Source organism: Oenanthe melanoleuca, linkage group LGE22, assembly GCF_029582105.1.
Source record: "Oenanthe melanoleuca isolate GR-GAL-2019-014 linkage group LGE22, OMel1.0, whole genome shotgun sequence".
In the NCBI taxonomy this organism is placed as follows: Eukaryota; Metazoa; Chordata; class Aves; order Passeriformes; family Muscicapidae; genus Oenanthe; species Oenanthe melanoleuca.
In genome coordinates, this window is record NC_079363.1 from 2,742,563 (window position 1) to 2,757,836 (window position 15,274).

The following is a 15,274-nucleotide window of genomic DNA, read 5'->3' on the forward strand; positions in this document are numbered from 1 at the left end:
CAGCATTTGGGATAAGACAAAGAAAAAGCATTTGTCCCTATGCTCAATTTTCCCATCTTTTTTGAGAGTTGTTTTTGGGCTCTGCCACTGGGTGAAAGCGGTAAAATCCAGAAATGTTCCTTTTTAGTCACAAGGGAAGCTTAAAAATCCAATCCCTGGATTTTGGTGGTGGGAGCAGCCAGGTGAGATGTGGAGCTCTGCTCTCCCAGAACCCGCCCTTGTTCCTCCACTTCCCCTCCTGTCACCCCCCTGCACTCTGGATTTTCCTCCACCCTGTCCTTGCAGAGCCTCCTCTGGGCCCGCAGGGAACTGGGAAGAGCCTTTTCCTCCTCCTGGTCCCCGCTGCTGTGCAGGGAGAGGCTGGGGAGCAGCGAAGGCCCCGCAGCTCTCCCCGTTTTGGGGGCTCTGGTGTCCCCTGGGATGTGTGGCTGGGGCTGGGGGCTGGGAAGGGAGAACATTCCAGAGGAGAAGGAGCTCCCACAGCCCTGGGAGGTTTGGAAGACGCTCCAGCCTCACGGAATCTGGGCAGAGGCACGGCCACTCCTGCCTCCAGCTCATCCCTCCCACCCAGGAGCCTTTCCCTGCACGGACCACCCCAAAAGGACGAGGGCTGGGGAACAGAAGATGTGGAATTGCTCTGTAGGGATGGAGTGCCACCTCCCCAGGCAGGGCAGACTCCATCAGAGGGGATGGATGGGGTTTGGGACGCGAGTTTAACTCCTGCCAGCCTGGGACGGAGCGGGAGAAGCTGCCTTGGGCCTCGAGGGAGGAGAGGAGGCTGAAAAATGAAATAAATTCTGGAGAATGGGAAAGTGGGGATCAGTGGGATCCTGCACTTGGGTAATTTTGGTTTTCCTCTCTGGAAACAGAGAGACGGGGCTGGAGGTTCCTCAGCTTCCAGGGGAATAAGGAAAGGAAAAGGAAAAGGAAAAGGAAAAGGAAAAGGAAAAGGAAAAGGAAAAGGAAAAGGAAAAGGAAAAGGAAAAGGAAAAGGAAAAGGAAAAGGAAAAGGAAAGGAAAAGGAATTAATTTTGGGAGGATTTAATATTTCCTTGTGCAGGGGAAAACAACACAGAGGGAAAACCTTCCACAAATTGATCCTGGAGATGCTTTAGGATCAAACCCAAAATATCTTTGGAATGACCCAGAAAGTGAAATCTGCCATCAATCCCCTCCCACTTCCCCCCTGAGCCCTTCCAGAGAATTCCCCAAAGGAAATCCATGGGAATGGGGACGACAAAGGCTGTAAACAGGGAATGAATCAAACAGGGAATAAACGAGGTGCTGACACTTTCTTTGTGTTGTTTTCGTGCTCTCTGTGAAAATCCTGGAGTTGTTTCTCTTACTGAGAGGCTGAAATAATTTTATTTATTTTATCCCAAGGGAGTTTGAGAACATTCTGGGCTGGAAATAAAACCAAGGGGTAAAATTTTTAACTTAAAAAAATTATTTTATTTTAAAATTATTTTTTTTTCGAATTATATTACTTTTAAATTAACATATTTTTAATTTCAAAATTATTTGATTTTAAAATTCTACTTTTACATTATATTTTCAAATAATTCAATTTTTAAACGATTCAATTTAAAAATTATTTTCTAATTATTTTTACTATTTCCCAATTATTTTATCTTAAAATGATTATATTTTAAAAATTATTTTGTTTTTTGATTCTATGCTTTTAAATTAAAATAAATTTAATTTATTTCTCAGTGGGAGTAGCTGTGTCACATGTGCCAGGTGAAATTCCCCATCCAGAGATGTTCCCTCTGTTGCCTTTCTGGGCTTTTTTGGGGCCCACTTGCCCTGTAATTAATTAGAATGAAATTAACTCCAAAGAGGTTCTTTGGATCCAGGTTAAATTGGAATAATTTAAACCAAAAAATGGAATTACTGCAGGGTTTTTCTGAAATTTCTCTCCTATTTCTTTTGGCCCTGGGCTGTGGGGTCAGGTGGGCACATCCTGGTTGTCCCTTTTATCTGAAAATTGAGGAATTCAGGGAAAAACGAGGCAGCAATGGGGAGTCAGAGCCTGGAAATCCCCTGAGAGTGTGTGAGATCCCCGTGGGATGCTTGGGAAGGAACCAGCAGCAGGATTGAGCAAAGGTTTTATTGGCATTAGGGAAAAGTGCAGGGAAAAGGAAGCCAGAGGAAGCCAGGCTGGATCCACGGGGGCAGATTTCAGGAGGAGGTGCCTGGGGAGGAGGGGACGGCTCCAGGAGTGGGGAGGGGGATGGATCCTTCAAATCCTCCCATGGAGAACGAGATGGGTCCAGAGATGTGTGGGGTGGGTGAATCCTCCCCATGGGGCAGGGGATGGCTCCATGAGCTGTGTGGGGTGGGTGAACCCATCAAATCCTTCCCATGGAGCAGGGGATGGGTCCAGGAGACGTGTGGGGTGGGTGAACCCTTCAAATCCTCCCCATGGGGCAGGGGATGGGTCCAGAGATGTGTGGGGTGGGTGAATCCTCCCCATGGGGCAGGGGATGGCTCCAGGAGCTGTGTGGGGTGGCTGAATCCTTTAAATCCTTCCCATGGAGCAGGGGATGGGTCCAGGAGCTGTGTGGGGTGGGTGAACCCATCAAATCCTTCCCATGGAGCAGGGGATGGGTCCAGAGATGTGTGGGGTGGGTGAATCCTTTAAATCCTCCCCATGGGGCAGGGGATGGCTCCAGGAGATGTGTGGGGTGGGTGAATCCTCCCCATGGGGCAGGGGATGGCTCCAGGAGCTGTGTGGGGTGAGTGAATCCTTCAAATCCTCCCCATGGGGCAGGGGATGGCTCCAGGAGCTGTGTGGGGTGGGTGAATCCTCCCCATGGGGCAGGGGATGGGTCCAGAGCTGTGTGGGGTGAGTGAATCCTTCAAATCCTCCCCATGGGGCAGGGGATGGCTCCAGGAGATGTGTGGGGTGGGGGATGGATCCTTCAAATCCTCCCCATGGGGCAGGGGATGGCTCCAGGATTTGTGTGGGGTGGGTGAATCCTCCCCATGGGGCAGGGGATGGGTCCAGAGCTGTGTGGGGTGAGTGAATCCTTCAAATCCTCCCCATGGGGCAGGGCTCCAGAGATGTGTGGGGTGGGTGAATCCTTCAAATCCCTCCCATGGAGTTCCCAGTCCTGGCTGCTGATGCAGAGGTCCAACGCTCCCACGTGGATGATGCTGGAAAGCTGCTGCCCGGATTTCCTGTCAATTGTACCTTGAAAACAAACCCCAAAGAGCCTCAGGGGATGGAAACTCCTGCGAAAATCAGGAGCTGGGAAAGGGCAGTGAGGGTTCCCTCGTTCAGAGAGGAGCTGCCCCTTTGGAATGGCTGAAACAGGAAAAACCCCCAGAAATGCCAAGGTAACGCTGGAATGAGGAGGAAAACGTGAGGATAAATCATGGAGGGGATGGAACTGCCCCTTCCCATCCCAGAGTTCCAACCCCACCCCAAATGCCTCCATTTTCCTGGCCTTGTTACAAGAGACCAGAGGATCCCCAGGAGCCATTGGCATCAGGAAAAGGGAGTCCAATCCCACCTTGGCACCAGATGCACGGATTTCATGGAATCATGGAATGGTTTGGGTTGGGAGGGACCTCAGGGCTCATCTCACTCCACCCATTGCCATGGGAGGACACCTTCCACTAGCCCAGGGCTCTCCAGCCTGGCCCTGGACACTCCCAGGGACGGGGCAGCCACAGCTGCTCTGGGAAATCCATCCCAGGGCCTCCCACCCTCACACCAGGAATTCCTTCCAAAATCCCATCCATCCCTGGCAGTGGGAAGCTGCTGAAGGCTCCAGGAAAAACCCAACCCGGATTTTTCCCAGGCTGTTGGCTTTCTCAGCTCCAGCTCGGATCTTCCTGGGGCTGGAGACTTTCCCAGAGACAAACAAGAGCAGGAAGAATGAACAGCACAGACTAACAGCTGCTGTTGGTCACGGAGCCGAGCGTGTGCCATGTGAGGTTCTGCAGAAAGCGCGTTTTCAAAGAGGCGTTGCCCCCTGGCCCCACGAGCCTCTTCTATTCTGTATGGCACGATCTACCCGATACAAGTGTGGTGGCCTTGCAGTAAATCCCTTCTTCTACTGCCTGGGAGGAATTCCTGTGAGTGTGTGTTTCAATATTTGCCATTCCCAGCCTGACAGCGGCAGGGAGCCGTTCCCTGTGTCCTGGCACTGATTCAGGCCCCTCTCCGTGGGGATCAGGATTGGGGTGTGGGTGTTTCCCTGCACAATCCCGCCCCTCTCCCTGCTCCCGGCACCTCTTTGTGTTGATGAGCCAGTGCACGAAGTCCTTGGCCTTCATCCTGTCCAGGTACCGCGTGAAGTCACTGGTGAAGGTGCCCTCTGAGTGTCTCTTGATGAGGGACGGGAAGCTCTGGGGGTTCTGGGCTCCAAACAAATTCCATCTGCTCGGGGTGGGAGGAGAAAGCAGGAAAATGGGGTTTGATGAGCACCCCGGCAGTATCCTGCCACAGGGGGTGCCCAGGGCAGGGCTGTGCCCTCCAAACCCATCCCCGTGCAGGGCATCCCCCAGGAAAGATGGAACAGTGCAGAGGAATAAATCTGGAATATTTAATGTGATTGCCGCAAATCAAACCCCCCAGGTCGGAGCATTGGACCCCCACAGACCCCCCCAGCAGACTGTAGACCCCCTTAGCACGCTGTAGACCCCCCCAGAAGGCTGTGGAGCCCCCCAGCAGGCTGTAGACCCCCAAAGAAGGCTGTAGACCCCAGATGTAGACCCCCATCAGGCTGTCCCTTGCAGGACCCTCTCTCTGGGAAGGTTGGTGGCCCCCCAGGTCGGAGCATTGGACCCCCCAGACCCCCCAAGCAGGTTGTAGACCCTCCCAGCAGGCTGTAGACCCCCTTAGCACGCCATAGACCCCCCCAGAAGGCTGTAGACCCCCTTAGCATGCTGTAGACCCTCCCCAGCAGGTGTAGACCCCCATCAGGCTGTCCCTGGTGTCCCTCTCTCTGGGAAGGTTGGTGGCCCCCCAGGTCGGAGCATTGGACCCCCCAGACCCCCCAGCAGGCTGTAGACCCCCCAGCAGGTGTAGACCCCCATCAGGCTGTCCCTGATGTCCCTCTCTCTGGGAAGGTTGGTGGCCCCCCAGATCGGAGCATTGGACCCCCCAGGCCCCCCCAGGCCCCCCAGCAGCCGGCAGAGAGGGACAAGCTGCTGCCCCGGCCCCGCCCGGCCCCGCCCGGCCCCGCACCTGGCCAGGTGCCGCAGCTCCTCAGGAGCCAGCTGCCCTCCGGCCGGGATGAGCACGGCGAGCACCAGCCCGGACAGGTAGAGCCAGCGCACCATCGGAGCCCTGCGGAGCAGAAACCACGCGAATTCCCTGCCTGCAGCTCCCAAACCCCGCGGGGAGCGCGGCCTGGGGCTGGTCCTGCCGGGACAGCCCCGACCCAGGGGTGCGGCACAGCCGGAGGGGTGGGTGTGAAAAATCCCGTCCTGGCATTGCCTGCCGGCACGGGCGCACGGAATGACACCCAAGGGTGAAATTATCTGCGATGAACTTTATCCCAAACCTCCCTTCTCTGTCTGGGGGTGACATTTCTATCCTGGAATTATCACCACAGCGCTGGAGAACTTTCCCACAGCTCGGAAAAGCACCTTCCAGACCAGCCAGGTTTATTTGTATTTTACATTCCTTAATTTTGCTGGACACCTCAGGAATTCTGCGGGAATAAAATGCCACCTCCCACCCTTTATTTGCCAAAAATCAGAGTTCTGTTGCCCATCACCAAATGCTTCCCTCATCTGGTTTGATCCTTTGGGAGATTGGGAGGAGGAAGGAGGAACAGGCACCTACCTTGGGCAAAGAGCTGCTCCCTCCACACCTGATCCGATTTTCCTCCTTCGAGCCGGTTCTGGCTGAACTCTTCTCCTTCCCGCTGCTTTTAAGCTTGTCTGGAGGATGCCCAGAGCTGACAGGTGGGTCAGGGATCCTGCTTCTCCTTGCATGGGTCACTGTGAATCATTACAGCTTTGCTGGAGTGGGGCTGCTGCAAAAATATCCTCACTGGCGGATTCTCCAACTGACGCCTTCAATGAAGTTTTTTTTTTGCATCATTGTTGCTGTTTTCCTTGTATTTGTGGTTTTTTTCCCCCGCTTTTTGGACCAAAGCAGTGACCTGTGGGTTTCCTCCTCTCAGGTGAGGTGGCCTCTTGCTGGCACAGCGTGTCTGCAGCGATTCCTCTGCCCACGGGCTGCCCTTTCCAGCACCTTCCCTGGAGCTCAGACACAAGAAGAAAAAAAGAACAGAGGTGTAAATCCAGGATTTGTGTCTCCAAACACTTCCTGCTGGGTGAGACTCCTGGTGCAGCTCCTCAGCCAGGCAGATCCCACTTGTGATCCAAGCCTGGTGTGGTTCAGAGTCCAGACCTGAAACTGGGGATTTTCCCTGTGATTTTGGGGGTTTGGGGGCAGTTCTGGATCCCTGTGGGACATCCCAGCTCAGCCCAGGAGCCCTGGGAGCACCTGGAACTCGCTGGTTCATCGTTTTCTGGGGTGTCCCGTGGGAACTGGGCTGGTTTGTTCGATATCCTTGAATCCAGCAAAGGAAAAAGGAGAAGAGGGAAGCTGAGGGCAGCCCTGGAGAGCTGGATCTGGGCTGGAGGAGGGTGAAGGGCCCAGGTGGGCTCAGGGCAGAGCCCTCAGCTCCCTGAAGAGCTCCTCCCCACCTGTGCCAGGTGGGCTCCCGAGGTCTCTGGATGGCAGGAGGCGTTTCCAGGGCACTTTTGAGACCTCGGGGGGGTTCCCACCAAGGAAGAACATCCAGGATTTGGTGTTTGGGGTCTGGACGTGCCTTTTCTCCCAGGCAGTGGGGGACAGGAGCACTACAGACCCTGCTGCAGGGAGGGCTGGGCTGTGCCTGTCCCACCCGGAGGGACGAGGGCTCCAGGTCCGGATTTCTCTGCTGCTTTCTGTGCTCCCCCCCAGGACCTTTCTGCTCGTGCCTGGCTAATTATTGTCATTCCAGCAGCGAGAGTTCTGTAATTACTGCCACTGTCAAAATAAGGTCAGTGTGGGGAGGACACTCATCCTGAGGAGCCTTTAATGAGGGCCCTTGGAGGAGCTGCCATCACCCGAGGGAGGGGGACATTAATTAGCTGAGTGTGGGGAGGACAGGGCCAGCTCTCCTGCCCGTCACTGGGGCGGGATGTTTGTAATTAACGCCACCAAATTAGCTCATGATGTCACTGTTTGCAATGTCCCCCCGGCGCTGCCTGCGGAGGTGGCGGCTCGGGGAGGGGAGATCCAGCTCAGCTCAGCTCAGCCTAGCTGAGCCCAGCTCAGCTCAGCTCAGCTCAGCTCAGCCTAACTGAGCCCAGCTCAGCCCAGCTCAGCTCAGCTCAGCCCAGCTCAGCTCAGCCCAACTGAGCCCAGCTCAGCCCAGCTCAGCTCAGCTCAGCTCAGCTCAGCCCAACTGAGCTCAGCCCAGCTCAGCCCAGCTCAGCCCAACTGAGCCCAGCTCAGCCCAGCCCAGCTCCTCTTGTGGCTCCTCGGTTTTCCTGCTGGAGCGCCCTCAGGAAATGCCCCACGGGACCCTTTCTCCACAGCCCCGGGTGATTTTCTCTTTGGGGCGTGGTGCTTTCCCCATCACAAGCAAACCCATCCTGCTCATCCTTGATCCTTTCCCAGCTGGACGGGGCTCCCATCCTCCAGGCTGGAGGAGCACAACGGGCAGGATCCCGAGCTTTGGGATCCTGCAGAGCTGAGCTCACCCCAGCTCAGGACTTGGAGAGGTTTTCATGGACAGCAGGTGGCAGCGTTCTTCTGTCCGTTCTTCTGTCCGTTCTTCTGTCCGTCCTTCTGGGCCCGTCCTTCCTCCGCTGCCCTTCCTCATCCTCCCCGCTCCTCCTCCCCCCTCCCAGGCTCCAGAGCTCCCGTCCTGCCCCTCCAAGGGCTGTGGTGTTTCCCTCTTTTTGGGGGTGGGAGTCCCCAGGCTGGGGGTGCTGTCGGTGACATTACAGTGACATCACAGTGACATCACAGCCGGATTGGGACAGTTTGGGGTCAAACTCTGGCTCTGGGAGCATCCCTGGAGGAGCAGCTTTGAGGCCACCAGAGCATCCTGTGCTGCTGGAGCAGGGACCAAAACAGCTGGTGAGGGAAAACTCCTGGGATGTGTCCAGGCTGCTCTAGAGCAGCTCACCCATTCCCTCCAGCCCTTTCCCTATTTCCCTCTAGAGCAGCTCACCCATTCCCTCCAGCCCTTTCCCTATTTCCCCCTAGAGCAGCTCACCCATTCCCTCCAGCCCTTTCCCTATTTGCCCTCTAGGGCAGCTCACCCATTCCCTCCAGCCCTTTCCCTATTTCCCCTCTAGGGCAGCTCACCCATTCCCTCCAGCCCTTTCCCTATTTCCCTCTAGAGCAGCTCACCCATTCCCTCCAGCCCTTTCCCTGCTCCCCCTCTAGAGCAGCTCACCCATTCCCTCCCAGCCCTTTCCCTATTCCCTATCTAGAGCAGCTCACCCATTCCCTCCAGCCCTTTCCCTATTTCCCTCTAGAGCAGCTCACCCATTCCCTCCAGCCCTTTCCCTGCTCCCCCTCTAGAGCAGCTCACCCATTCCCTCCAGCCCTTTCCCTATTTCCCTCTAGAGCAGCTCACCCATTCCCCCCCAGCCCTTTCCCTATTTCCCCTCTAGGGCAGCTCATCCATTCCCTCCCAGCCCTTTCCCTATTTCCCTTTTAGAGCAGCTCACCCATTCCCCTCCAGCCCTTTCCCTATTTCCCCTCTAGGGCAGCTCACCCATTCCCCTCCAGCCCTTTCCCTATTCCCCTCTAGGGCAGCTCACCCATTCCCTCCAGCCCTTTCCCTATTCCCCCTCTAGGTCAGCTCACCCATTCCCTCCAGCCCTTTCCCTGTTCCCCCTCTAGGGCAGCTCACCCATTCCCTCCAGCCCTTTCCCTATTTCCCTCTAGAGCAGCTCACCCATTCCCTCCAGCCCTTTCCCTATTTCCCCTCTAGGGCAGCTCACCCATTCCCACCAGCCCTTTCCCTATTTCCCTCTAGAGCAGCTCACCCATTCCCTCCAGCCCTTTCCCTATTTCCATTCTAGAGCAGCTCACCCATTCCCTCCAGCCCTTTCCCTATTTCCCCTCTAGAGCAGCTCACCCATTCCCTCCAGCCCTTTCCCTATTTCCATTCTAGAGCAGCTCACCCATTCCCTCCAGCCCTTTCCCTATTCCCCCTCTAAGGCAGCTCACCCATTCCCTCCAGCCCTTTCCCTGCTCCCCCTCTAGGGCAGCTCACCCATTCCCTCCAGCCCTTTCCCTATTTCCCTCTAGGGCAGCTCACCCATTCCCTCCAGCCCTTTCCCTGTTCCCCCTCTAGGGCAGCTCACCCATTCCCTCCAGCCCTTTCCCTATTTCCCTCTAGGGCAGCTCACCCATTCCCACCAGTCCTTTCCCTATTTCCCCCTAGAGCAGCTCACCCATTCCCTCCAGCCCTTTCCCTATTCCCTATCTAGAGCAGCTCACCCCTTCCCCACCCATTCCCTCCAGCCCTTTCTCTATTCCCCCTCTAGGGCAGCTCACCCATTCCCTCCAGCCCTTTCCCTATTTCCCTCTAGGGCAGCTCACCCATTCCCTCCAGCCCTTTCCCTATTTCCCCTCTAGAGCAGCTCACCCATTCCCTCCAGCCCTTTCCCTGCTCCCCCAGCAGCTCCCACGTCTCCAGGAGTGGGGAGAGGCAGCAGGAGCCCCGGCTGCTCCCATGGGGTCCAAGGGACATGGTCCTGCTGGGACTGTCCAGAATCAGGCTGGGAACAGGATGAGCTCATCATGGAATCACAGATGATTTGGGTTTGAGGGAACCTCAAATCCAGTTCCACATCTCTGCCATGGGCAGGGAAGTTTATGCTTAAACCTCTTAAATGTAACGTGGATTGCTGAGGTGGGGCCAAACCAGGGGATGCTTCATTTTGAGGGGATTTATGGCTAACAGGGAGGAATGAAGGCTTTGGCTTCACCTTGGCTCCTCTGAGAGACCTTTGCTGCCCACAGAGCTCAGCCCAGGGCCTAACCCAGGCAGGGACGGGGAAATGTCCCCATCTGTCCCCAGCCGTGGTTCTGAGCCCTGGGAATCAGCACCTCTCACTCCCATTTTCCTCATGAAGGAGTTTGTGGCCTCCTCCCCACCACAGCTGGGGTGGCCAAGGCAAACCTGGCAATGAAAACCCTCCTTGGGTCACTGGTTCCACCTGGAGCCTCCCTGGTGACGCTCAGTGCAGGGTTTGGTCTCTGCATTTTTTGGGCTGGATTTTTTCTGTTTTGCTTTGCAGGTATTGAAGAGCCAAGGGAGGGGCCATTGCAGAGTGAAACTCTGTGTTCTCTCAGGTATTTTGGCAGCTCTGAAGGGCTGGGGATTATTTCCTCTCCCCTTTGTGCCTGGGTTTTAGGCAGGGAACACCTTGGAGGTGATGTCCACGGGCTTGGTGCCAGGGAGGGGCAGAGTGGGAACCTGAGATGGTGCCAAGAGTGGGACCTGATGGGCTGAGCTGTGAGAAGCCAAAAGCTGAGCCCTTCCCAAAACCCAGCTCAGGCTGATCCCGTGTGGATCCCCATTTCTGATGGATTTATGACTCTTCTCACATTGCTGGTGACAATGGGTGAGGTCCCTCTCATCCCCAGTGCTCTCCTGGAGCCTTCCCAAGCTCCCCAAGCTCTGAATGTCCACTGGACATGGACATGGAGCCACTGGGCCAAGGGCACCTTTCCCCTGAAAAGGAAGGGCTGAGGGATGGTTTGGGAGGCTGTGGGGTGGTTTTGGGATGGTTTAGGGTGATTTTAGGATGGTTTTTGGTGGCTGTGGGATGGTTTTAGGATGGTTTTGAGATGGTTTTGGGAGGCTGTGGAGTGGTCTAGGGTGGCTGTGGGGGTTTGTGATGGCTGTGGGATGGTTTTAGGAGGGTTTTAGGATGGTTTGGGAAGCTGTGGGGTGGTTTTGGGATGGTTTAGGGTGGTTTTAGGATGGTTTTGGGAGGCTGTGGGGTGGTTTTGGGATGGTTTGGGTGGTTTTAGGATGGTTTTGGGAGGCTGTGGAGTGGTCTAGGGTGGCTGTGGGATGGTTTTAGGATGGTTTGTGGTGGCTGTGGGATGGTTTTGGGAAGCTGTGGGGTGGTTTTGGCCCAGCACCTCAGTGGTTTCACACCTGCAGCCTCACAGCCGCTGGTCTCAGGGTGGGGTGAGTTAATTACCCCTCTTTATCTGAGATAGAGGCAGATGGTGGTTAATGGTTTATCCTAGTTAAAGGCTTATTTCTGTTAATTGTCCCTCTAGCTTTGAGTGTGGAAAAACATCAGGGTTTTGTTTCCCTGACTCTTCTTCCTGCCCACGATTCTGTGGAAATCTTAGACCCCCTCCCGAGGCAGCCAAAAATCTTCCGTGGAGTCTGGAGCAAACGTGGCCCAGTTTTAATTTAATTTAATAATCTTGCAGGCTTAGGGATGATTAAACAACCCAAGCACTCCAAAGTCTGAAAAAACCCTCTCAGGGCCCTTTTTGCTGTTTGCAGTGCTTTTAGCTGGGCATCAATCACCTGTAACGGCTGATGAAACCTGATGGGGCCATAAATCTGCCCTGCTTTGCATTCAAATGCAGCAATTAATCCTGGGGGGTGTGGCTGCAATTAGATGACAAATTGTGCCTCCAGATTCACTTGCCTGCTTGGACAGAAGCCGCCCGTGTTTGCTCAGCTTGGCTGGGCTGCTGCTCTTCCCCCGGGGGTGGGATGGAGAGCCCCGGGGGCTGTGAGCGCAGCGGGACCCTTCGGCCCCAGCTCCTTCAGCTGGGAATTCAGCCCCAGCTCCTTCAGCTGGAATTCAGCTCAGCTCCTTCAGCTGGGGAAATTCAGCTCAGCTCCTTCAGCTGGGGAAATTCAGCCCCAGCTCCTTCAGCTGGGAATTCAGCTCAGCTCCTTCAGCTGGGAAACTCAGCCCCAGCTCCTTCAGCTGGGAAACTCAGCCCCAGCTCCTTCAGCTGGGGAAATTCAGCTCAGCTCCTTCAACTGGGAATTCAGCTCAGCTCCTTCAGCTGGAATTCAGCTCAGCTCCTTCAGCTGGGAGTTCAGCTCAGCTCCTTCAGCTGGGAAATTCAACCCCAGCTCCTTCAGCTGGGAATTCAGCTCAGCTCCTTTAGCTGGGAAATTCAGCTCAGCTCCTTCAGCTGGGAAATTCAGCCCCAGCTCCTTCAGCTGGGGAAATTCAGCTCAGCTTCTTCAGCTGGGGAAATTCAGCTCAGCTTCTTCAGCTGGGGAAGTTCAGCTCAGCTCCTTCAGCTGGGAATTCAGCTCAGCTCCTTCAGCTGGGGAAATTCAGCTCAGCTCCTTCACCTCGGGGAGTTTGGCTCTTTGGCCACCTGGGATTGCCTGAGTTCTAGTAAAAGTTGCAAACACACTGATATCTTCAATGGAGGTTCCAAACCCACAGCTGTGGACAGGACTCATAATAAAGCTATAATAAGAATATTGCTTACATTTTTTTAATAGAACAAGATAGGTTGTATGTGTAGTTCTATACATAACCTGGTGTGCTAAGGAACTGAACTTCTAATAAGCTAGGGAGTGGTGGTCTGAGTTTGCATCTAACCTAAATTTCCCCAGGCACTTTAATCTTGTCCCTGTTCCCTGTTCTCAGAGCCTGACCACCCCCCCGGCTGTCCCCTCCTGTCAGGGAGTTGTGCAGAGCCACAGGGCCCCTCCAGAGCCTCCTTTTCTCCTTCTGAGCCCCCCAGGTCCCTCAGGAGCTCTCCAGACCTTTCCCTGGTGCTCCAGCCCCTTCCTCAGCTCTGTTCCCCTCTCCAGATTCACTCCAGCCCTGAGGGTCTCGTTGTGAGTGGCCCCAATCTGAGCCCAGAATTCAGACGTGGCCCTGGCCCAGTACAGGGTGCAGGATTTCTCCTGACCATCCTCAGACCTGGGGCAGGAAGATTTGGGACAGCAGGAGCTGCTTCCACCTGAGACAACCCTGGCAGTGCCTGATTTGGGCTGGTTTTGGGACTAGAACTGGTCCTAAATAGCAACAGCCTGAGCTGAAAGAGCCCAGTGCAGGGTTTGCTGCTGGTTCTGCTGCTGATCCCAGTGCTGCAGGTGGCTCCTCCATGGGAGGTGTGGGATCCATGGATGGTGTGGGGTTGGAGCTGTAGGATGTCTCATCCATGGAAGGTGTGGGATCCATGGAAAGTGTGGGGTCAGAGCTGCAGATGCCTCATCCATGGAAGTTCTGGGGTCAGAGCTGCAGGTTGGTTCATCCATGGAAGGTGTGGGATCCATGGATGGTGTGGGGTTGGAGCTGTAGGATGTCTCATCCATGGAAGGTGTGGGATCCATGGAAGGTGTGGGGTCAGAGCTGCAGGATGTCTCATCCATGGAATGTGTGGGGTTGGATCTGCATGTGCCTCATCCATGGAAGTTCTGGGGTCAGTGCTGCAGGTTGGTTCATCCGTGGAAGGTGTGGGATCCATGGATGGTGTGGGGTCTGTGGAAGGTGTGGGGTTAGAGCTGTAGTATGGCTCATCCATGGAAGTTCTGGGGTCAGAGCTGCAGGTTGGTTCATCCATGGAAGGTGTGGGATCCATGGAATGTGTGGGGTCAGAGCTGCAGGTTGGTTCATCCATGGAAGTTCTGGGGTCAGAGCTGCAGTTTGGTTCATCCATGGCAGTTCTGGGGTCGTGCCAGGGTGGTGGCTGCTCCCTGCCCGGGGAGGGCTCTGGTTCAGGGCACCCAGAGTGGTTTTGCTGCAAACCCTGGGGGATGAGGCTGCTGCACGGGGAGATCTCAGGTGCACTGCTGTTTCCATGGCAGGAAAGGAGATTTGGGGGTGGGTGGTGCAGGAGGGATGAGCAAACTCCAGCCCAGCTCTGGTTGCTGGGGATGCTGCTGCAGAGGGAGAGCCGAGCTCTGCCCAGCCCAGCTCCAAATCCAAACACCACGTGGCTGAAGTCCAGGACAAAGCCTGGAGATGCAAGCCCTGATGTCAGCAGCGGGATAAGGTTGTGTTTGCACACCCAACACGCTTTTATCCCCTGATTAACTGTTCCTACAGGGCTCCTTTGCGACACACACGGGGGTTTTCGGTTCCAGGAGATAAGAAAACAAGCTGGGTTTTATGTCCCTTCCCAAGGAGGGTGATAACAGCTCTCAGAATTCCTGTGGACTCTGATCTCCAAGTGAGGGGCTCTCAGTGCAGAAATAATTGACTGTTGGAACAAGTAGCTTAAAACATAAGGAATTAAAAAAAAAAAAAATGGAGAAAGGTCTAATTTTCTTTGCCTGGCAAGAAACCAACTGCGCTGTCCCCAGAGAAACCAGCTCCTGGACAGGAGGGGAAAAATCCCCACTGGAAAAAGCTGAAAGATTAGTTGGGGAAGAGGAATTGATTTATTATTTTTTTCTTTCTGGCTTTTTAAAAAACGCTGACAGTGCTGGACATTGAAGTTTGTTTCCATGCCCATTTCTAATCCTGCCTGCACAAGAGGGCTTTATCCCAGGCTGCAGCTGCACCTTGCTCTTGGGCACAGGAGCTCCCCTGGCCTTTGCCAAGCAGGATTAATGTCAAGTGGCAGAGCCAGGCCTGGATCCTGGAGGCCTCATGCCAGGGGATTTATTTGGTTTATTTTGCAGGTTCGTGATGATTTTTCAGGGGTTGTTTCTGCCATGGATCAGGTCCCAGTTTTCCTGAGTGGTTCTGTGCTGCTGTGGGGCTGGGAAGTGGTGAAAGAACACAGCAACAGCACTCCAAGCAAGAAGGATTTATTGAAAAGCCATGGCATTTATATAAGGGAGTGAAAAACAAAGCAGAAAAGACTCATTGCTCAAAGAAGGCAACACCTCTTTGAAAACATTCTCTGTGCAAAATATCACCAGACACACGACTCCGTGGTCAACACCAGGTGTTTATCTGTTTTATCTTTCTACCTTCCCTTGTTTTGTCTCTGAGAAAGATCCCCAGCCTGGGAAAGATCCAAGCTGGAGCTGAGAAAAGTCACCAGCCTGGGACAAAAGCCAGATTAGGTTTCTCCAGGAGCTTCAGCTCTGTGCAGGGAGAGGCCCCTCGAGGACTTGCCCTCCTTTTACTGCTCGTCCTGCAGCTGGGTGGGGGCACAGAGCTCCGAGTTTTGTTTTGGAGGAACCCAGCCCAAGCCTGGCTCACCCCAGGGCTGTGGTTTAACAAAGCTGAGTTTAATCCCCTCCTTGCCTGCTGGGCTGTTGCTTTCTGCAGCCTGCAAGCCCTGCCTGACCTTCCCAGCACAGCCCCTCTGCTGGGCCAGCTCAGGGGC

At 54.7% G+C, this 15,274-nt stretch overlaps 1 protein-coding gene across 1 annotated transcript; it reads right to left on the reverse strand.

Annotated features, from left to right (window-relative positions):
- Window positions 1–1,948: 1,948 nt before the first annotated feature.
- On the reverse strand, window positions 1,949–6,200 carry LOC130265811 (glucagon-1-like). Its single transcript, XM_056515133.1, has 4 exons — window positions 5,804–6,200; window positions 5,201–5,302; window positions 4,244–4,390; window positions 1,949–3,196 (listed from the first exon to the last, which is right to left on the reverse strand). Exons 1-4 carry the CDS (start codon window positions 5,953–5,955, stop codon window positions 3,187–3,189), a joined length of 411 nt encoding a protein of 136 aa, XP_056371108.1. The 5' UTR covers window positions 5,956–6,200; the 3' UTR covers window positions 1,949–3,186.
- Window positions 6,201–15,274: the final 9,074 nt, after the last annotated feature.